Below are 23986 nucleotides of genomic sequence, written 5' to 3'. Positions count from 1 at the left end.
CTTGGAGTCTTCTGGGAAGTGGCTGCTAGGATTAATAACTCAACTTTGATATTTCAATATAAGGAGGCCAGACATCACTTTAAAACCCAACCATTCTTCATTTTACTTACTGCAAATTGTACAGTCCCAAAAGTCCCATTCCTCGGAAATCTGTTTTAGGATCATCACCTTGGAAACCAATTTCACACCATTGCTTAGAAATCCGGGATTCCAGTGGAGTATTGGGCTTCAAGAATTTCCATAACTGAAGCCAAGGAAAAATTAGCTTGTTAATATACACACATATAATACTATTTCTTACTGGCTAAAATTTAGTAAACTACACTATTAAGATAAACTTTGGAAATCTGAATATATGCAAGTATATTACAATTGCAGATCTGATTATCTTTCAATTATTTATGACAACAGCTCTCAAAGTATGATTGAAAGACTCCTTGAGGGAGCCTAAGATGTTGCCAGGAAGCCTGGGAAGTAAAAATTATTTTGTAATAGAACTAAGAGGTTAGTTGTCTTTTCACTCTCATCTTCTCATAAAAATACAGTGGAATTTTCCAGAGGCTGAATGACATGTGATGATGTCATTGCTCTGAAGGCAATGGAATGTATACTTGTGTATATTTTAGTGTTTTTAATTTTTCTGTTTTAGTTCCTAGTCAGTGACATGTTTATGTGTATATGTGTGTACACATACAATCTTCTACAAAAGTTTTTTTGAATCTTCAAAAACATTTAAGAGAATAAAGGGAAGGGAATAAAAGGAATAATTTTGAGGTCATTCATTATTATTCAGTCCTGGACGAGCCCAATTCCTTTGGGCTTCCCTGGTAGCTTGGACAGTAAAGCGTCTGCCTACAATGCGGGAGACCCAGGTTTGATCCCTGGGTCGGGAAGATCACCTGGAGAAGGAAATGGCAATCCGCTCCAGTATTCATGCCTGGAAAATCCCATGGACTGAGGAGCCTGGTGGGCTACAGTCCATGGGGTCGCAAAGAGTTGGACAACTGAGCGACTTCTCTTCACTTCTTCATAGCAAAACTATTAGCAGCACTGTTAACAAAAAGACTTGAGTTTCATTTCTCATCGATAACAGGGATGAGAATAAATAAGCATCATATAGTTGAATAAAGAAAGATGTTCTTGGATTAGAAGAATCAATATGTGAAAATGACTACACTACCCGAAGTAATCTACAGATTCAATGCAATCCCTATCAAATTACTAATGGCATTTTTTCACAGAACTAGAACAAAAAATTTCACTATTTGTATGGAAACACAAAAGATCCTGAACAACCAAAGCAACCCTGAGAAAGAAAAATAGAGCTAGAGAAATCAACTTTCCTGAATTCAGACTATACTACAAAGCTAGTCATCAAGGACGTATGGTAAACCCACGTACCTGTGGGCACCTTAGCTTTGACAAATGATGCAAGAATATACAATGGAGAAAAGACAGCCTCTTCAATAAGTGGTGCTCGGAAAATGGGACAGCTACACGTAAAAGAATGAAACTAGAACACCTTCTAACACCATACACAAAAATAAACCCAAAATGGGTTAAAGACTTACATATAAGGCCAGAAACTACAAAACTCTTAAGAGTAAAACACAGGCAGGACACTCTTTGACACAATTCACAGCAAGATCCTTTTGACCCACCTCCTAGAGTAATGGAAACAAAAACAGAAATAAACTAGCAGGACCTAATTAAACTTAAAAGCTTTGGCAAAGCAAAGAAAACTATAAACAAATGAAAAGACAATCCTCAGAATGGGAGAAAATAATTACAAATGAAACAACTGACAAAAGATCAGTCTCCAAACTATAGAAGCAAGTTTATGCAATGCAATATCAGAAAAACAACTCAATCAAAAAATGGTCAGAATACTTAAACAGACATTCCTCCAAAGAAGACATACAAAATGGTCAACAAACACATGAAAAAATGCTCAACATCGCTCATTATTAGAGAAATGCAAATCAAAACCACCACGTATGGTACTGACACAAAGACAGACATATAGATCAATGGAACAAAATAGAAAGCCCAGAGATAAATCCACACACATATGGACACCTTATCTTTGACAAAGGAGGCAAGAATATACAATGGAGTAAAGACAATCTCTTTAACAAGTGGTGCTGGGAAAACTGGTCAACCACTTGTAACAGAATGAAACTAGATCACTTTCTAACACCGCACACAAAAATAAACTCAAAATGGATTAAAGATCTAAATGTAAGATCAGAAACTATAAAACTCCTAGAGGAGAATATAGGCAAAACACTCTCAGACATAAATCACAGCAGGATCCTCTATGATCCACCTCCCAGAATTCTGGAAATAAAAGCAAAAATAAACAAATGGGATCTAATTAAAATTGAAAGCTTCTGCACAACAAAGGAAACCCTAAGCAAGGTGAAAAGACAGCCTTCTGAATGGGAGAAAATAATAGCAAATGAAGCAACTGACAAACAACTAATCTCAAAAATATACAAGCAACTTATGCAGCTCAATTCCAGAAAAATAAACGACGCAATCAGAAAATGGGCCAAAGAACTAAATAGACATTTCTCCAAAGAAAACATACGGATGGCTAACAAACACATGAAAAGATGCTCAACATCACTCATTATTAGAGAAATGCAAATCAAAACCACAATGAGGTACCACTTCACACCAGTCAGAATGGCTGCGATCCAAAAATCTGCAAGCAATAAATGCTGGAGAGGGTGTGGAGAAAAGGGAACCCTCCTACACTGTTGGTGGGAATGCAAACTAGTACAGCCACTATGGAGAACAGTGTGGAGATTCCTTAAAAAATTGCAAATAGAACTACCTTATGACCCAGCAATCCCACTTCTGGGCATACACACCGAGGAAACCAGAATTGAAAGAGACACATGTACCCCAATGTTCATCGCAGCACTGTTTATAATAGCCAGGACATGGAAACAACCTAGATGTCCATCAGCAGATGAATGGATAAGAAAGCTGTGGTACATATACACAATGGAGTATTACTCAGCCGTAAAAAAGAATTCATTTGAATCAGTTCTGATGAGATGGATGAAACTGGAGCCGATTATACAGAGTGAAGTAAGCCAGAAAGAAAAACACCAATACAGTATACTAATACATATATATGGAATTTAGGAAGATGGCAATGACGACCCTGTATGCAAGACAGGGAAAGAGACACAGATGTGTATAACGGACTTTTGGACTCAGAGGGAGAGGGAGAGGGTGGGATGATTTGGGAGAATGACATTCTAACATGTATACTATCATGTAAGAATTGAATCGCCAGTCTATGTCTGACGCAGGATGCAGCATTCTTGGGGTTGGTGCATGGGGATGACCCAGAGAGATGTTATGGGGAGGGAGGTGGGAGGGGGGTTCATGTTTGGGAACGCATGTAAGAATTAAAGATATTAAAATTAAAAAAAAAAAAACCACCATGAGGTATCACCTCACACCTGTTAGAATGGTCATCAACACAAAGTCTACAAACAATAAACGCAAGAGAGAATGTAGAGAAAAGGGAACCCTCTTGCATTGTTGGTGGGAATGTAAATGGATACAGTCACTATGGAGAACAGTATGGAGATTACTCAAAACACTAGGAATAAAACTACCATATGACCCAGCAATCCCACCACTAGGCATATACCCTGAGAAAACCATAATTAAAGAAGACATGTGTACCCCAATGTTCACTGCAGCATTATTTACAGTAAGTAGGACATGGAGCAACTTAGACATCCATGGACAGAAAATCAACAAAGAAATTATGGTACAATCTATACAATGGAATATTGCTCAGCCATAAAAAGAATGAACTTGGGTTGGTTGTAGTGAGGTGGATGAATCTAGAGCCTGTTATACAAAGTGAAGTAGGTCAGAATGTGGAAAATAAATATCATATATTAATACATATATGTGGAATCTAGAAAAATGGTACCGATGAACCTATTTATAGGGCAAGAACAGAGACACAGAAGTAGAGAATGGACTTGTGGACACAGCTGGGGAAGGAGAGGGTTGGATGAATTGGGACAGAAGCACTGAAATATATATACTCCCATGTGTAACACAGAGAGCTAGTGGGAAGTTGCTATAGAACAAAGGGAGCTCAGCATGGTGCTCTGTGATGACGTAAAGGGGTGAGATGGTGGTGGGGAAGCTCAAGAGGGAGAGGATATGTGTACACTTAGAGCTATTTCATGTTCTTGTACAACACTGTAAAGCAATTACACTTCAATTAAAAATAAAAATATATTGTCACCCTGCTTATTTAACTTGTATGCAGAGAATATCATGAGAAATTCTGGGCTGGATGAAGTTCAAGCTGGAATTAAGATTGCTGGGAGAAATATCAATAACCTCAGATATACAGATGATACAACCTTTATGGCAGAAAGTGGAGAAGAACTAAAGAGTCTCTTGATAAAGATGAACGAGGAGAGTGAAAAAGCTGGCTTAACTCAACATTCAAAAAAACTAAGATCATAGAATCTGTTCCCATCACTTCATGGCAAGTAGATGGGGAAAAAAGTGAAAATAGTGACAGACTGTTTTCTTGGGCTCCAAAATCACTGTGGACTGTGACTGCAGCCATGAAATTAAAACATGCTTGCTCCTTGGAAGAAAAGCTATGACAAACCTAGACAGCATATTAAAAAACAGAGACATCACTTTGTCGACAAAGGTCCATAGAGCCAAAGCTGTGGTTTTTCCAGTAGTCATGTGCAGATGTGACAGTTGGACCAGAAAGAAGGCTGAGCACCGAAGAATTCATGCTTTTGGACTGCAGTGCTGAAGAAGATTCTTGAGAGTCCCTTGGACAGCAAGGAGATCAAACCAGTCAATCCTAAAGGAAATCAACCCTGAATATTCACTGGAAGAACTGATGCTGAAGCTGAAGCTCCAATAGTTTGGCCACCTGATGCCAAGAGCCGATTCACTGAAAAAGACCTCGATGCTGGGAAAGATTGAGGGCAGGAGAAGAGGGTGACAGAGGATGAGATGGTTGGATGGCATCATCAACTCAGTGGACATGCATTTGAGCAAACTCTGGGAGATAGTGAAGGACGGGGAAGCTTGGCATGCTGTAGTCCATGGGGTCATAAAAAGTCAGATATGACTGAGCAACTGAGCAACAACAAAAAATAAAAAAGAAAGATCAATAACATTCATGAATAAACTTCAAAAAGATATTATCATTGTTAAGAGTTATCTAAAATAATTTATGATCAATTGCATTTTACTGGACAAATATAAATTCTAGACATTATGCTCTTCACTGAAGAAACTGGTTGTACTTTTTAAACTTCCTATAGAAAAATAAACTCAGAATGTGTTATTACTTGAGGGAGTGAGTAAGACTGAGACCCACAACTGTATAAACATGTAATGTTCAAAATATTAGTTCTTCCTAGTAAATGTAGATGGGTAGGTAAACAAATTTACTTTTTAGGCTATTATTTCATGTTATATCTTCATTATAGACAAGGATAAACAGAAATATAAGATTTCTTGTTACTATGTAAGACATAATTCACCTTTTAAATGGCTAATTCTATGTTATATGGATTTTAAAGCTTAAAGAGAACTGTATATGTCACATCTGACATAGTATAAAGCAAAGTCCAATGATAGGAAATACTAACAAAAAGAGTTGTAATTCATCAAAGTTCTTTTAGGCATGAATGCAAAATTATTTATTATTCAAATGATATAATATTTTATGTCTTAGCACAACAGGTAAATTCAATCTAAAGGGTGAGAAAAAAATTTCATAAAAAAGAAAGCATATCTATCATGCTTGAAAGTAAAATATCAAACTGATATAAGAAATCTCTCTTTAAAAAAAATTATTTGGCTGTGCTGGTTCTTCGTTGCTTGGCAGGCTTTCCTCTAGTTGTGGCAAGCGGGGCTCCTCTCTAGTTGCAATGCATAGGCTTTTCATTGCAGTGGGGTCTCTTTTTATGAAGCATGGCTCTACTGCTTCGGTAGTTTCAGCAGATGGGCTCAGTAGTTGCCAATCCTGGGCTCTAGAGCACAGGCTCAATAGTTGGGGCAAACAGGCTTAGCTGTTCTGACACATGTGTGATTTTCACAAATTGGATCAAACCAGTGTCTCCTGCATTGGCAGGTGGATTCTTTACTATTGAGCCACCAGGGAAGCCCTCAGAAATCTCTTTTTATATTGCCCATATAAGAATTTGCCAGTGCTCTTTATTCATCCAAAGACAAAATGTTGTAATTCACTGGAAGAGTACAAAAAACTGAGAGAAAAGATCTCCTTTAAAAAAAAAAATCCTCTGGGAACTGATTTGGTTACTGCCACAGTGAAAACTAAGCAAACAAAAACAGATTGTAAAGCTCATCATATTCACTTGAACAATATCTGGAAGTAATCTCAAGGCCCTACACAGTTTAAAAATACCTGGTTTCATCAAGTGAGTGGAGTAAAATGCCAACAGCAAGCATTTCATTTCTACAGTTAAATGATAAACTTCCTTCATTTGGAGAATACTTGGTTTGGGAAAGTAAAAGCTTTGAATGATAAAATGTTTTTAAAATAAATTTTAAAAATAAATTTTAAAAAAAATTTAAAAATAATTCAATGTATCACAACAGACTAGATTAACAGCTAAAACATGTTCTTAATTTCTTTTTTAAAAAATAATTTATTTTTATTGGAGGTTAATTACTTTACAATATTGTATTGGTTTTGCCATACCTCAACATGAATCTGCCACAGGTATACACGTGTTCCCCATCCTGAACCCCCCTCCCTCCTCCCTCCCTGTACTATCCCATCCCTCTGGGTCATCTCAGTGCACCAGCCCCAAGCATCCAGTATCATGCATTGAACCTGGACTGGTGATTCATTTCATATATGATATTATTTAGAAAGATGGTAACGATAACCCTGTCCTTAATTTCTTAACGTGTCACTTTCGTGAAGAATGAAAGTCAATTATGCTAAACCACTTACAATTAGTGCTACCAATTGTACATTTCCTGTAAGAATGCTTGAGTTACTGCCTACTGGATTCTCCTCTGATAAATAGGCTCTTCCCAGAAAAGTAACAGGAGGCAGCAGGGTAGCTCTGAAAGGTAAGGTCATTTCTTGCACCTGGAAGCTGACTGAAATCTTAACTAAGGTGGTGGGCCTCTGGTGGGGGGCTTTGATGAGTCTAGCCATCTAAGGCTATACTACTGGGAGTAGAATTATTACAAAGCCACCTGCCAACTGCAGGAGACAAGGGTTAGAAGGGTCATTTTTGTGCAGATGACAAGCTACAGATGTGAAAGCTGCATGCTGAGTCAGTCCATCATCCTGTGCTCTGTTTAATTCTCTCCTCTTTGCATTCAGACTTTATCGCAAGCATATTTGAACACTTCTGCCCTGTCTCTGGTCTGCTGCAGAAAAGAAAGAGCAAGGGCATTTGTCTATCTATCCATTGAAGAAGCAGCAGCTCTATGATTATACCTTTTAATTTTGGGTTATATTTTTCCTATTAAGTACATGAATCCACCTAAATTTTTGCTTTTACTATTAATTTGGTTAGAAAACACTTAATAAGAATGTTCATTTGAATAACGCATATGGACAGTGCTACATCAATGTAAAGTGATGTTAACCAGTTTTATCCCAGCTTATGTTTAAACAACCATAAAAATCAAGGTTTTTTTTTCTTTTTAAAATAATTTTATAATTTTGGGTTTTTAAAATAATTTTATTTATTTGGCTGTTCTGGGACTTCATTGCTGGGCTTTTTCTCTAGTTGTAGTGAGCAGGGGCCATTCTCTGGTTGCAGTACATGGGCTTCTCATTGCAGTCACTTCTCTTGTTACAGAGTGGAGGCTCTAGAAACATGGGCTTCAACAGCTGCAGCACATGAGCTCAGTAGTTGTGGAGCCTGGGCTTAGTTGATCTGTGACATGTGGCATCTTTCTGGGCCAGGGATGGAACCCCTGTCACTTGCACTGGCAGACAGATTCTTTGCTGAGCCACCAGGGAAGCCCCAGATTTCTTTTTCATAGGTTATGAGGAGAAACACTGATAATGTGTCTCCTATGTTTATATAAATGAAAGCAATTAAACAATTTGACAATATATCACTCAAGCCCCTAAACCAAGGGTCAGCAAACTTTGTCTGTAAAGGGTTAGATAGCAAATATCTGAAGGCTTTGTTGGCCATAAGTTCACTGCCACAACTACTTGCTGTTTTCAATGGCCTACAAAAGCAGCCACAGACAACACATAAATGAATGAGCATGATGTGTTCCTATAAAACCTTACTTAGAAAAATGGGTGGCAGGCCAGATTTTGACCTACAAGTTTTGATTTGTTTAGTTTAGCTTTAAACAATTTTGTGAAGTAGATAATAATGATATTATCCATCTTAAAAATAAAGAAGCCTAAGCTCAATAAGTTAAACATAAACCACAGGCCAGCCACTAGAAATACAAATGTGAACAAGACATAGTTTCTCCCTTGAGAGACAGCCTAGTGCACGAATTAAAGGCCCTTTCTAACTATGTGAAAAATGAGAATAATATCAATTTTATTCATATGAAAAATGGGGATAATACCAAAATTGGTTATTGTGACAATTAAATGAAATAATGCTATAAAACCCTTACTTTAACAATTGACACATATTAAATACTCAAGGAACATCTTATTATTATTGATTTTATTATTACCAGATACAGAATTTTAATTAACTGAAGACAGTAAAGATCCCATGCCTAAATTTTCTAGAGAAGATTTCCAAACTCAATGAACAACATTTTTAAAAAATGAGCCAGATTCTACTCTGAGAGTAATGGGTAACAGGGTACCACAGGTTGGATGGCATGGCTTCATCTGGGTCATGGTGAATGACAGAGTATGGGGGAGCTGTACATAACAGGATAAAGGAGAAATAGCTTAAAGAAATAAACTGGAAAGGGTCCAAAATGCACGTGAAGATGCATTCTGGTGTTCTACTTCTAGATACCGGAAACCTGAAGTTTGTAATTGAGAATACAATGAAAATTATCCCTCCAGTGTACTTCAGAAGATGAAAGGGAGAAGGCTAATGGTTAGTGGCAGAATTAAAAGGCTATTCTAATAGCTCAAGCTGGAAATGATGGCTAAAATAAGGCAGCGGGAACAGAAATCATTTGAGAGGTATTTTAAGGACACTCTATGGATAAGATTTAGTGTCTTTTGCAGATGTAGAGTACCTCCCAAATTAGATTACAAGCCATTTGAGGGTAGAAAATATGTCTTTCCTCAAGGTGCCTATTATAGAGGGAGATAGCCATAGCTTTGTAATTCACTAGCTGTGTGAATCGGAGACTGGACTAACATATTTTAGTTTGCTTATCTCTGAAATAATGAAGACCAAGATTGGGCAAGATGGCAAAGTAGAAAGACTCTGAGCTCACTTCCTACTACATGCACACCAAAATCACAACTATTTACAGAATAATCATCAATGAAAAAGACCAAAATCTACCAGAAAAAAATGTTCTACAACTGAAGATTAACAGAAGTAATAACAAGACAGGTAGGCGAGGTGGAGTTGCAATATAGCCATGTCCCACACTCCAGGTGGGTGATCCACAAATGGGGGAATAATTAGAAATGCAGAAGTTCTCTCCAAGGAGTGAGAGGTCTAAGTCTCACATCAGACTCCCTAGCCTGTGGGTCTTGTGCTGGGAAGATGAGCCCCCAGAGTATCTGACTTTGAAGGTCAGTGGGGTCTTTCTTTCTGAATTACCAAAGGGCTGGGGGAAATAGAGACTTCACCCTTAAACAGCACACACAAATCTCATATGCAGTGGTACTGAGGAAAGAAGCATTAATTTGATAGGCACCTGGATCAGACCTACCTGCTGATCTTGCAGAATCTTCCAGGGAGGCACAAGGCAACTGCAGCTCACCCCGAGAACACATTTTGAGGAGTTCATTCCACCACATGGACAATGGTACTGGCAAGCACCATTGTAGACCCAGGACCCAGCCCTGCTCTGGCCCAGAACACTGTGGACATCTCAGGCCAAGCAACTAACTGGATGGGGACAGAGCCCCACCCACCAGCAGATTAGGTGACCTTATGACATTTTAAACCCACAGTTGCTTCTGGAATATGGCCCTTCCAATCAGAGAACCAAGAATCCAGCTCCATCCATTACTGGGCAGGCACCAGTCTAAGAATCACCTGGGTTCCAGCCCTGCCCTCTCGGGAACCTTCTCTAGCCTCTAGAGCAACCTCACCCAAGAGGGAGCAGATAACAGTCACAAGCCTACATACATGGCCTATCTACCAGTAGGCCAGGCCCTGCACTAGGATCAGCTAGGCTCTGCCCCACCTATTAGCAGGCTAACAACACAAGCTTTGGGATGCTCCAGACCCTACACCCAACTGTATCAGGAACTGACTCCATCCACTAGCAATCTGACACCAGCTCTGGGACCTCCTGGGTCCTGTAGCCAGATCCCTAGATCTGCACTCCACCCACCAGTGTGCCAGCACTAGCCTCAGGGCTACCCAGGATTCTGCAGCAGCTGCCTCCTGAGCTGGTCCTACCAACCAGCAGGCAGCAGCCCCCACACAAAGGAGGGTCTGGAAACCAATGGGATCAGTGACTAACAAGCCTGCCATATTGCCCTCATAATCAGCCCACCACAACAGAAGAACCCATGCAGTTCTCACAGAGGGAATCCCTAAAACATAAAGCTTAGGTAAAGAGAGGGAAGTTTACTGCTGGGACACATAGGACATCTCCTGCAAAAAGCCACTAATCCAAGTTTGGGAAATATAATCAACCTTCTAGATCATAAAAATTAAAAAAAAAAAGCAGGAGATAGTTTCTGGATGGTGAAGTAGAAGAACGTGTGCTCACCTCCTTCTGCAAAAGAACCAAAATCACAACTAAATGCTGAACAACCGTCAAAAGGAAGATGCTGGAACCCACCAAAAAAAAGCACCCTATGTATAAAGACAAAGGAGAAGCCACAATGAGATGGTAGGAGGGGCACAATTATAATAAAATCAAATTCCATATTAGTGTAGTGGTGACTCACAAATTGGAGAACAATTATACCATAGAAGTTTTCCCACTGTTGCAAAGGTTCTGAGTCCCACCTCAGGCTTCCCAACCTGGGGGTTAGGCAAAGGGACTAGGACTGCTCAGGAAATCTGACCTTGAAGGCCAATGTGGATTTGACTGCAGGACTTGTACAGAACTAGGGGAAACAGTTTCTTGTGATCCACACAGTCAAAGGCTTGGCATAGTCAATAAAGCAGAAATAGATGTTTTTCTGGAACTCTCTTGCTTTTTCCATGATCCAGCGGACGTTGGCAATTTGATCTCTGGTTCCTCTGCCTTTTCGAAAACCAGCTTGAACATCAGGGAGTTCATGGTTCACGTATTGCTGAAGCCTGGCTTGGAGAATTTTGAGCATTACTTTACTAGCATGTGAGATGAGTGCAATTGTGCAGTAGTTTGAGCATTCTTTGGCATTGCCTTTCTTTGGAATTGGAATGAAAACTGACCTTTTCCAGTCCTGTGGCCACTGCTGAGTTTTCCAAATTTGCTGGCATATTGAGTGCAGCACTTTCACAGCATCATCTTTCAGGATTTGAAACAGCTCAACTGGAATTCCATCACCTCCACTAGCTTTGTTTGTAGTGATGCTTTCTAAGGCCCACTTGACTTCACATTCCAAGATGTCTAGCTCTAGATTAATGATCACATAATCATGATTATCTGGGTCATGAAGATCTTTTTTATACAGTTCTTCCGTGTATTCTTGCCATCTCTTTTTAATATCTTCTGCTTCTGTTAGGTCCCTACCATTTCTGTCCTTTATTGAGCCCATCTTTGCATGAAATGTTCCTTTGGTATCTCCAATTTTCTTGAAGAGATCTCTAGTCCTTTCCATTCTGTTCTTTTCCTCTATTTCTTTGCATTGATCACTGAAGAAGGCTTTCTTATCTCTTCTTGCTATTCTTTGGAACTCAGCATTCAGATGCTTATATCTTTCCTTTTCTCCTTTGCTTTTCACCTCTCTTCTTTTCACAGCTATTTGTAAGGCCTCCCCAGACAGCCATTTTGCTTTTTTGCATTTCTTTTCCATGAGGATGGTCTTGATCCCTGTCTCCTGTACAATGTCATGAACCTCATTCCATAGTTCATCAGGCACTCTATCTATCAGATCTAGGCCCATTGGAAAAGACTCTGATGCTGGGAGGGATTGGGGGCAGGAGGAGAAGGGGACAACCGAGGATGAGATGGCTGGATGGCATCATGGACTCGATGGACGTGAGTCTGAGTGAACTCTGGGAGATGGTTATGGAGAGGGAGGCCTGGCATGCTGTGATTCATGGGGTCACAAAGAGTCGGACACGACTGAGTGACTGAACTGAACTGAACTGAGGGGAAACAGAGACTCTTCTCTTGGAGTGCACACATAAAGTCCTGTGTGCATCAGAGTCCAGGGAAAAGGAGCAGTGAACAAAGGAGACAGAACCAGATCTATCTGCTAGTGCTGGAGGGTCTTCTGCAGAGGTGTGGGAGTGGCTGTGGTTTACTGCGGGTACAAGGGCACTGGTAGCCGAAGTTCTAGGAAGTACTCATTGGTGTAAGTGGCCTCCTAGAGGCCACCATTTGCTCTACCGTAGAGCCTCTGGCTCCTGGGCTGGGTTGCCTCCGTCCAAACAACTGACAGAAAAGGAGTCCAGGCCCACTCATCAGCAGATTATAGTTTTACTTAGCACAGTCCTGCCCACCAGAGAAAGATACAGTTCTACTAACCACCAGTCCTTCCCATCAATAAGCTTGCACAAGCCTCTTAGGTTGCCTTGTCAACCAGAGGGCAGACAGAAGCATAAAGAACTGAAATCCTGTAGCATCCAGAAAGAAAACTACAATCACAGAAAGTTAAACCAAATGAAAAGGTAGAAGATTTGTTCCAGAGGAAAGAAAAAGATGAAATCCCAGAAAAACAACTAAATGAAGTGGAGATAGGCAAGCTTCCAGAAAAAGAATTCAGAATAATGCTAGTGAAGATGATACAGGATGTCGGGGGAAAATGGAGGCAAAGATTTAGAAGATGTAAGAAATGGTTAACAAGGATATAGAATAGAGTCCAAGGCAGGACAAACTCAAGGAGAAACACACTGAGACACAGAGTAATCAAACTGACAAAAATTAAAGACAAAGATAAAATCTTAAAGGCAAAAAGGGAAAAACTACACATAACATACAAGGGGACTCTCATAAATTTATCAGCTGATTTCTCAGGAAAAACTCTGCAAGACAGAATGGAGTGGCACAAAATATTTAAAGGGATGAAAGGGAAGAACCGACAACCAAGAATACTCTACCCAGAAGGCTCTCATTCAGTTATGATAGAGAAATCAAAAGGTTTACAGACAAGCAAAGCTAAGAGAATCACCCGATCAACTATGCAACAAAAGAAACTTCTCTAGGTGGGAAAGAGACTAGCAATTTACAAAACAAAACAGACAAAAAACCATGTAAATAGATGAAATCTTATATCACAACTTTATGGGAACAGCAAACCTCCAAACTACAATAGATACACACAGAAAAGTAAAAGTGACCCAAACACAATACCAAAGATGGTCATCAGAAGAGAAGAAAATGAAAGAGGAAGGGAAGAAAAGAGACTTACAAAAACAAACCCAAAACAATTAAGAAAACTGATATAGGAATATACATATCAATAATTACCTTAAATGTAAATGGGTTAAATGTGCCAATAAAAAGACATAGACTGGCTGGGTGGATACTAAAGCAAGACCCCTATAAATGCTGTCTAAAAGAGACCCACCTCAGATGTAGGGATATATACAGACTGAAAGTGATGCGTTGGAAGAAGGTATTCCACGCAAAAGAAAATCAAAGGAAAGTTAGAGTAGCAACACTCATATCAGAAAAAATAGACTTTAAAACAAAGACTGTTATAAGAGACAAAGAAGGATGCTACATAATGATCAAGCTGCTGCTGCTGCTGCTAAGTCACTTCAGTCGTGTCTGACTCTGTCCGACCCCATAAATAGCAGCCCACCAGGCTCCCCCGTCCCTGGGATTCTCCAGGCAAGAATACTGGAGTGGGTTGCCATTCGCTTCTCTGATAATCAAGGGATCAATACAAAAAGGAGATATAACAATTGTAAATATGTATGCATCCAATATAGGAGGCACTTCAATATGTAAGGCAAATACTAACAACCATAAAGGGAGAAATTGACAGTAGCACAATCATAGTGGGGGACTTAACACTCTGCTTTCATCAACAAACAGATCATCCAGACAGAAAATCATAAGGAAATAGGCCTTAAATGACATATTAGAGTAGATGGACTTAATTGATATTTATAGAGCATTCCATTCAAAAGCAGCCGAATATACATTACTCTCATGAGCATTATCTCAGGATTAAGCACATGCTAGGCCACAAGGTCAGCCTTAAAAGATTTAAGAAAATTGAAGTCATATCCAGCATCTTTTCTAATCAGAATGCTATGAGATTAGCAATAAACTACAAGAAAAAACTACAATAAACACAAACACAGGAGGCCAAGTAATATAAAAGTAAACAACCAATGGATCACTGAAGAAATCAGAGAAAATCAAAAAATGCCTAGAGACAAAATGAAAGCACAATGATCGGAAACCCAGGAATGCAGCAAAAGTAGTTTCAATAGGGAAGTTTATATTAATACAACCTTACCTCAGGAAACAAGAAAAATCTCAAATAAAGACCTAATCTTACATCTAAAGCAACTAAAAAAAGAACAAACAAAAACCTAAGTTAGTAGAAGTAAAGAAATTATAAAGATTAGAGCAGAAATAAATGAAATAGAGACAAAATAATATAAAGATCAATGAAATTAAAAGCTAGTTCTTTGAAAAGATAAACAAAATGGATAAACCTTTAGCTAGACTCAAGAAGGAAAAAAACAAGTAATTACAACTGACATCACAGAATATAAAGGATAGTGAAGAAAGTGAAGTCACTCAGTTGTGTCCGACTCTTTGTGACCCCATGGACTATAGCCAGCCAGGCTCCTCCGTCCATGGGATTTCCCAGGCAAGAATACTGGAGTGGGTTGCCATTTCTTTCTCCAAGGGACTGCCTGACTCAGGGATCAAACCCAGGTCTCCTGCACTGCAGGCAGACTCTTTACCATTTGAGCCACCAGGAAAGCCCATAAAGGATTGTAGGAAACTACTATAAACAACTGTATGCCAATGAAATGAACAACCTAGAAGAAATGGACAAATTCCTAGAAAGCGCAATCTCCTAGGGCTGACTGGGGAAGAAATAGAAAGTATAAACAGTTTTATTGCCAGTAATGAAAGTGAATCAGTAATACAAAAAAAAAAAAAAAAACAAAACACCTCTCAATAAACAAAGTCCAGCACCAGTAATCTCCTCAGGCAATGGAAATACAAGCAAAAATAAATAAACAGGGAATAACCAAACTTACAAGCTTTTGCCTAGCAAAGGAAACCATAAACAGAATGAAAAGACAGTCTATGGACTGGGAGAATATGTTTGCAAACAATGCAACCAACAAGGACTCAGTTTCCAAAATATACAAATGGCTCATGCAACTCAATAACAAAACAACAAACGACCCAGCCAAAAAATGGGCAGAAGATCTAAACAGACATTTCTCCAAGGAAAACATACAGATGGCCAATAGGCATATGAAAAAAATGCTCAACATCATTAATTATTAGAGAAGTTCCAATCAAATCCACAATGAGCTATCACTTCACTATGGTCAGAATGGCCCATCATTAAAACGTCTACAAATAGCAAATACTGGAGAGGTGTGGGGGAAAGGGACTCTTCCTACACAGTTGGTGGGAATGTAAACTGGTATAGCTACTGTGGAAAACAGTGTGGCGTCTCCTCAACAGACTAAAAATAGACCTGTCATCTGATCCAGCAATCCCATTCCTGGGCATATATCTGGACAAAAGCATAATCTGAAAAGATACCTGTACCTCAATGTTCATAGCAGCAATATTTATAACAGCCCAGATATAGAAGCAACATAACTGTCCATTGACAGATGAATGGATAAAAATAGAACACAACTCAGCCATAAAAAAGAATGAAATAATGCCATTTGCAGGAACTGTGGTGTTGGAGAAGACTGTTGAGAGTCCCTTGGACACCAAGGAGATCAAACCAGTCAATCTTAAAGGAAATCAGTCCTGAGTATCCACTGGAAGGACTGATGCTGAAGCTGAAGCTCCAATACTTTGGCCACCTGATGGGAAGAAATGACTCAGTGGAAAAGACCCTGATTCTGGGAAAGATTGAAGGCCGGAGGAGAACAGGAAGACAGAGGAAATGATTGGATGGCATCACCAACTCAATGGACATGAGTTTCAGCAAGTTCTGGGAGATGGTGAAGGACAGGGAAGCCTGGCATGCTGCAGTCCATGGGGTCACAGAGAGTCAGACATGACTGACTGACTGAACAACAACAAAGAGATAATCATACTAAGGGAAGTAAGTGAGAAAGACAAATATCATATGGTATCACTAAAGAGTGATGCTAAAGCTGAAACTCCAGTACTTTGGCCACCTCATGCGAACAGTTGACTCATTGGAAAAGACTCTGATGCTGGGAAGGATTGGGGGCAGGAGGAGAAGGTGACGACAGAGGATGAGATGGCTGGATGGCATCACTGACTCGATGGATGTGAGTCTGAGTGAACTCCGGGAGTTGGTGATGGACAGGGAGGCCTGGTGTGCTCCAATTCATGGGGTCGCGAAGAGTCAGACACAACTGAGTGACTGAACTGAACTGAACTATTGATCACTTGTATGTGAAATCTAAAGTGTGATGCAAATGAACTTATTTATGAAACAGAAACAGACTCAGACATAGAAAACAGATACGTGGTTGCCAAGAGGGTAGGTAAGGAGGGATTGATTGGGAATTTGGGATTAGCACATGCAAACTATTAAATATAGAATGGATAAACAACAATTCCTACTGTCTAGCACAGGGAACTATGTTCAGTATTCTGTAATAAACCATAATTAAAAGGAAAAAGAAAAAAATATGCATATGTGCGTGTGTGAAACTGAATCACTTTGCTGTACACCAGAAGCTATCATCTCTTGTGTATCCTGAACTGGCAGGGGGATTCTTTACCACTTGAGCCACCTAGGAAGCCCCCAGAAACTAACACAACATTGTAAATCAACTATACTGCAATGAAATTTTTTAAAAAATATATGATTAAAAAAGAGGCAGAGGATTTGAATAAACTTTTTTTTTCTAAGAAGGCATATATTTCACCAACAGATACATTAAAAGATGCCCAACATCATTAATCCTCAGAGAAATGCAAATCAAAACCACAATGAGATATCACCTCATTCCTCACTACTCATTCCTGTCAAAATGGCAATCATCAAAAAAACCACAAGGAAAAAGTGCTGGTGAGGATGTAGAGAAAAGATAACCTTTGTACACTGTTGGTGGTAATATAAATTGGAGCATCCACTGAGAACAGTATGGCAGTCTCTCAGAAAACTAAAAGTAGAACTACTATATGACTCTGCAATTCCACTCCTGGATATATGTTCAAAAAAACTGAAAACACTAATTTGAAAAGATACAGGTACTGCAACGTTCAAAGCAGCATTATTTACAGTTGCCAGGCTATGGAAGCAAACTAAGTGCCCAGCAACAGATAAACGGATAAAGACATGGTATATATATTATACATACAATGGAATTCAGCCCTGTGGACTTGGATGATATTATGCTAAGTGAAATAAATCAAACAGAGAAAGAAAAATACTACACGATATCACTTACATATGGAACCTAAAAAAATAAACTAGTAAATAAAACGTTAAACAAGTATCACAGATATAGAGAACTAGTGGTTACAGGTTGGGAGAGGGAAGCATGGAGGGGCAAGATAAAGGTAGGGGATTAAGAGATACAAACTAGTATGTATGAAATAAGCTATAAGGATATTTTGTATAGCACAGGAAATATATCCAATATTTTATAAGTAAATGGAGTATAACCTTTGAAAATTATGAATTATTATTTAGGGCTTCTCTGATAGTTCAGTTGGTAAAGAATCCTCCTGTAATGCAGGAGACTTGGGTTCAGTCCCTGGGTTGGGAAGATCCCCTGGAGAAGGGAAAGGCTACCCACTCTAGCATTCTGGCCTGGAGAATTCCATGGACTGTATAGTTCACGGGGTCTCAAAGAGTTGGACACAACTGAGCCACTTTCACTTTCATTGTGTATAACCTGAAACATAATATTGTACATCAACAGTACCTCTATAAAAAAGTTTTTTAAATAAAGTTAATGATGAAAAAAATTAAGATAACAATCATCAAGAATCCACCTGCCAATGCAGGAGACACAGCTTTGATCCCTGGGTTCGGAAGATCCCCTGGAGAAGGAAATGGCAACCCACTCCAGTACTCTTGTCTGGGAAACCCCATGGATAGAGAAGCCTAGCAGGCTACAGTACACATGGTCACAAAAGAGTCAGACACAACTTAGCTACTAAATGACAACAAAAATCGTCCCCCTGCCTATCTCTTATAGCTGTGACTATAAAAATAACACTGACATACTCAAATTGTGACCACAGATAAAGGTCGTATCATAAAAGTTCTTGATCTGTATCTATGACTTCAATAATTCATTCATTCGCTCATATTTGCTGAAAACCTATGTGCCAGGACACATACAACAGATCAACTAAGATGATGTATATCAGGTACCCAAATGCCATTGATTCAGAGGGCATCTTAGTCATTTTAGTGAACTGTTCAGGAGCATATGGCCAGTGCGTTAACTACAACACTTCTTTTCTCTTTCATCACCTCTTATTTCCCACCTTTGAGTTCATTTAATTAAAGTTGACTATCCCTAGCAGAACACACGAAAAAAATAACCAAAGAGATGGAGATCAGCCACTAAGTAGCTAAAAGTAAGCAGAGGAGAAAAAGAAGAAATATTGTTAAGAATAAAACTATTGTTACTTTTAATGATTGACATCAGACCTACCACTAATCAGTAGTAAATGAGTCATCTGCTTAAGCATTTACTTACACAAAAATATAAACTACACACAAAATTACAGAAGGATACATTTTTTAAATTATAGTTTCTATTTACATTTTTCAATAAAATAAGTTAAAGTGGCTAAACAAATGTTTTCTTCCAATTTCATTACTGCCATTTTGAATTCTAGGAAAGGACAAAGAAGCACTCCAACGTAAAGAGCATCTATTTTCAGGAATGAATTTATAAAACATTTCAGATGAGTAGTTCTAAAGACTTGTCTTCATTTTTAAAAGTTTTATTGATGTGTCAAAATACAGTATTAGATCAGATAAGATTTTTAAGATTTTGCTTTGACAGCCAAGAAGGACTGTTTAAAATTGCATACTATTCTTCAAACAGCTTTAATACACCATATATAAACTTTTACCTACTCTTTAATACTCTCCAAGTTACATGAATAAATAATCAGCATTAAGATCTTGGGTAATTTCCCCAGGGAGCTATTGTGGAAGCAGAAACCAACTTCATCTTCTTTGACATCTACTAAAAGCCATAAGTGGAAATCCTAGGTCACTCTTTGACAAATGCTATTTCTATTGGTTTTCAACACAGTTAAAAAATCTAAGTGAATGTGAAAGTATTATAGTTGCTCAGCTGCATCTGACTCTTTGCGACCTCATGGACTGTAGTCTACCAGGCTCCTCTGTCCATGGAATTTTCCAGGTGAGAACCCACTGGAGGGGTTGTCATTCACTTCTCCAGGGGATCTTCCCAACCGAGAGATTGAACCCAGCCCTTGCGTATTGCAGGCATATTCTTTACCATCTGAGCCACCAGGGAAGCTCTAAATAAACTCGAGCCAAATGTGAGAGGTATAAATCACCTCTGATGCCTTTTTAGATTACACATGAAAGCTGGCTTTATTTTTAAATTCTCACATGAATTTTCTATTGAAAAATTTACCTTCAACATCTGAACTAGCAATAAAAGGTAGGCTTTACCTATTATTTCAGTGTTCATGTCATATTCACCTTTGTTTCCCTCACATCCAGACCAGTGCCTAGCACACAGCAGGGGCTTGGCAAACAGCTGACCTAAGTGAAGAACTGAAATGCGTTCAAGGACTAACCTTCAAAAGCATTTCTTCATGTTGGGGATTATCAGAATCGTAGGATTCTCTGCGCAGTTTTTCCACATCTGCAATAAGGTTTCTGTAGCCAACAATTTGCAGAAGGCAAGCCTGAAGAGAGATTCCCAATCTAAGGTGTTAAAAAATAGAAGAAACACATATGAGGAAAAACAAAACATTCTTTGGCGTTTGTTCACTTGATGTATGTACAATAGGGCTTTTCATATTTATATAATATTTAGGAAATTGCTCAAATAGGATCTAATAGAAGCACAATTTTTAACTGAAACTCCACATGGACAATTGTGGAAGTCAGTTAAAATTTACCTCTCATTCCAGTCTTTTCTTAAGTCAAACTGCAATAATATGGCTTAAAAACATCGGAGCTCTTTACACAGGTGACTTGAAAGATGTAGAAAATACAGGTAGTCATAGTTTCTTAGGGATCATTTTACTCCCTTAGGTAGATATATCAGAAACTCTTTAGAAGGGTGTGTGTGGGCAGCTATTTAGTGTGAGAGAAAGAAATCGTCCCAGGGGCTTAGGGGTAAGAGAAATTTCAAAACAAATGAAAACAACAAAAATTAAAACACTTCTGCTTGCAAGCACCCCTGACAGATAAGGCAATGCCAAGAGAAAGAACTCACTACATTTCCCATTCCATTCGAACCACTCTACTTGTCTGAATGCTTTTTCTTATGCTGAAACCAAATGTGCTTTATTACAAAATGGTTCAAATGCTGTTCTCAGAGAAAATTTATTTTCACATTTCCCTGCCATGTCTATTAATTTTAAGACAAATTCTTTCTTCCAGTCTCATCTCCAGGCTCTTATCTCAAATCCCCACTTTCTGCAGTTCCTTCTCATGGGACATGGTTTTCAGATGTTTTACGATCTTGCTCAGTCTTCTCTGAATGTACAGTTTGTTTGATTATCAGTCCCCTTAAAACATATCACTGGAACAAAAATCAATCTGGCAAGCATGACATAGAGATGATCATTATTTCCTGTGATCTGAATGCTGTTTTTCTCTCCTATAACACAAAATGTAAAATAGAGTCTCCTTAAGCAGTCAAATAACATTACGAGTTCATTACTAGTTCAGGTGACTAAATAATCACCAAGATCCTGTTTTTCTATAAATTACTGTTATATAAATTACCCTCCTGTACTCATTTGATGACTGCTAGTTTCCTTATAGTCATTCAACTTTGTGATTCAACAATAGCAATTTCATATGATTCAAGCCAAGAATTACTGTTCAATATACTCTGACTTCTAATTCACTCACTAAATTTAAACATTTTTTGCTGGAATGGGGGGGGGTCATCATAATCACAATGACAGTGTTATAACCATCTTTTTGAGAGGGAAGAGATGTATAGAGTTTAACTCAAATTTGAGGGCAACAGAAAATCTTATTTTAGGACTGTATGTTATTTCAAACACAGAGGGCAGTATCAGATAACTCAGAACACTAAATTTATATAAAACAGAATGTTCAATTTTAAAAAAAACAACTGAATCTGATATTTAAACTTAGGAAAAAGGCACAGTGGTACTCATCACCCAGAAAATCAACAGAGGACAGAGAAGAAAGTTAATTTGGAGGAAAGAGGAGAGTGGGAAAAATAAAAAAGAAAACAAGGGAGTCAATTCAATTTTACAGTAGTAATTCTTACCACCACCATAAGTGGCACCTGAAAAAATGTATAAAACAAAGTAAGGTTAATAGTAGTGATGGCTTGATAGATTACATGGTATTTCCCCCAGCTCTATTTCTTGATTTTTTTTCCCAGAAAATTATTTAATTTTTTTAAAGATCACATCTTGTTAATGTCAAACTGGGAAAAAAAACAACACTGAAATTCATATTCGGCTATAAAATAAAATCTATTGGGTCAGGGTCTAACCCTAACCCTAAACCCTAACGCTAACCCTAATTTCTGCATTGTTGAAATTTGCCATTTGATATTGGAATACAGTCTTACATAAATGTGGCCATGTTATACATTATTTTAATGCACATTTCTTGCATTATGTTTTTTGCTAATGACTTATTAGATGCTGTTTATTTTATATTTATTTGAGACTATGGAAATGATGTTTTCAGCAAAAAGCAAATTTGAACAATTTTCTCATTTGAGTTTAAATGGATTGCAAAGCAATGGAGACAACTCACAATATCAACAATGCATTTGGCCCAGGAACTGCTAATGAACATACAGTGCAGCGGTGGTTCAATAAGTTTTGCAAAGAAGATGAGAGCCTCAGAAGTGAGGAGCGCAATGGTCAGTCCACTGGAAGCTGACAATGACCAACTGAGAGCAATTGTTGAAGCTGATCCTTTTAACACAAGAAGTTGGCGAAGAACTCAACATCAACCATTTTATGGTCATTCAGCATTTGAAGCAAATTGGAAAGGTGAATAAGCTCATAAGTGGGTACCTCATGAACTGACCGAAAATCAAAAATTGTCATTTTGAAGTGTTTTATTCTATGTAACAACAACAAAGCTTTTCTCGATTGGATTGTGACGTGTGATGAAAGTGGATTTTATATGACAACTGGCAACAACCAGCTCAGGGGCTGGACCAAGAAGAAGCTACAAAGTACTTCTCACAGGCAAACTTGCATGAAAAAAAGGTCATGATCACTGTTTGGTGGTCTGCTGCTGATCTGATCCACTACAGCTTTCTGAATCCTGGCGAAACCATTACACCTGAGAAGTATGCTCAGCAAATTGAAGATTTGCACCGAAAACTGCAATGCCTGCAACCAGCACTGTCCAACAGAAAGGGCCCAATTCTCCATGACTATGCCCAACCACATGTTGCACAACCAAGACTTCAAAAGTTGAACAAACTGGGCTACGAAGTTTTGCTTATCCACTATGTTCACCTGACCTCTCAAAATCCAACTACTACTTTTTCAAGCAACTCAACCACTTTTTGCAAGGAAAACGTTTCTACAATCAGCAGGAGGCAGAAAATGCTTTCCAAGGGTTTGTCAAATCCCAAAGCATGGGTTTTTATGCTACAGGAATAAACAAACATTTTTCATTGACAAAAATGTGTTGATTGTAATGGTTTCTATTTTGATTAATGAAGATGTGTTTGAGCCCAGTTATAATGATTTAAAATTCATGCTCCAAAACTGCAATTAAATACTACCTATAAAAGTTTTTTCTTCCTAAAGGAAATCAAAAGAATAGATGACAAGGAAACACTTCTGAATGAAATCTATAACTTTCATAAAAGAGACAGAAAAGATTTGCTATTAAATCTAACCCAATCTCTAAGTATGATTATAGGTCTAATATATCTCTCATGCCTAATTGTAATCTTAAATTTTAAATGAATTGCATTCTTACCACAATTTCAGAGAAATAAGTCAGTAGGTTTCAAAAAGACATTTACTGTATAATTAAATCACATTTAATAAAGCTGAATGAAGGGAAAGCAGCTAATTAGCTGAAGCATCTGCAGAAGAATGCTATGGATACCATGTGGAAATGGAGTTTTGTGATGAGCAATTAGCTAGTACCTAGAATCCCTCCAACATACAGACCTATGCTAAGTGCACTCTGAATGTAACATCTGAAGTTCTTAAGTATGCACATCTAAAAGACAGTTTGACTGTTACCTACCTAAACTGTATCTGAATGTATCTGCATACAGAATTTATTCTACCCAATATCCTTAGACTGAAATTTTACAGAAAAATTCCTGTACCC

General features: G+C 38.4%; 1 protein-coding gene across 5 annotated transcripts in view; it reads right to left on the bottom strand.

Annotated features, from left to right (window-relative positions):
* The window catches only part of ELMOD1 (ELMO domain containing 1), an 89846-nt gene that overhangs the window by 20987 nt on the left and 44873 nt on the right, over window positions 1-23986 (bottom strand). For all 5 annotated transcript variants that reach the window (XM_069555457.1, XM_069555460.1, XM_069555459.1 and 2 more), the window contains 2 exons: window positions 20251-20380; window positions 111-244 (listed from right to left, as the gene is read on the bottom strand). In XM_069555457.1, the coding sequence (XP_069411558.1) occupies window positions 111-244; window positions 20251-20380 (264 nt within the window). The remainder of the gene's footprint in view (window positions 1-110; window positions 245-20250; window positions 20381-23986) is intronic.

Source organism: Ovis canadensis, chromosome 15, assembly GCF_042477335.2.
Source record: "Ovis canadensis isolate MfBH-ARS-UI-01 breed Bighorn chromosome 15, ARS-UI_OviCan_v2, whole genome shotgun sequence".
Classification (NCBI taxonomy): Eukaryota; Metazoa; Chordata; class Mammalia; order Artiodactyla; family Bovidae; genus Ovis; species Ovis canadensis.
This window is presented reverse-complemented; position numbering and strand designations above follow the sequence as displayed.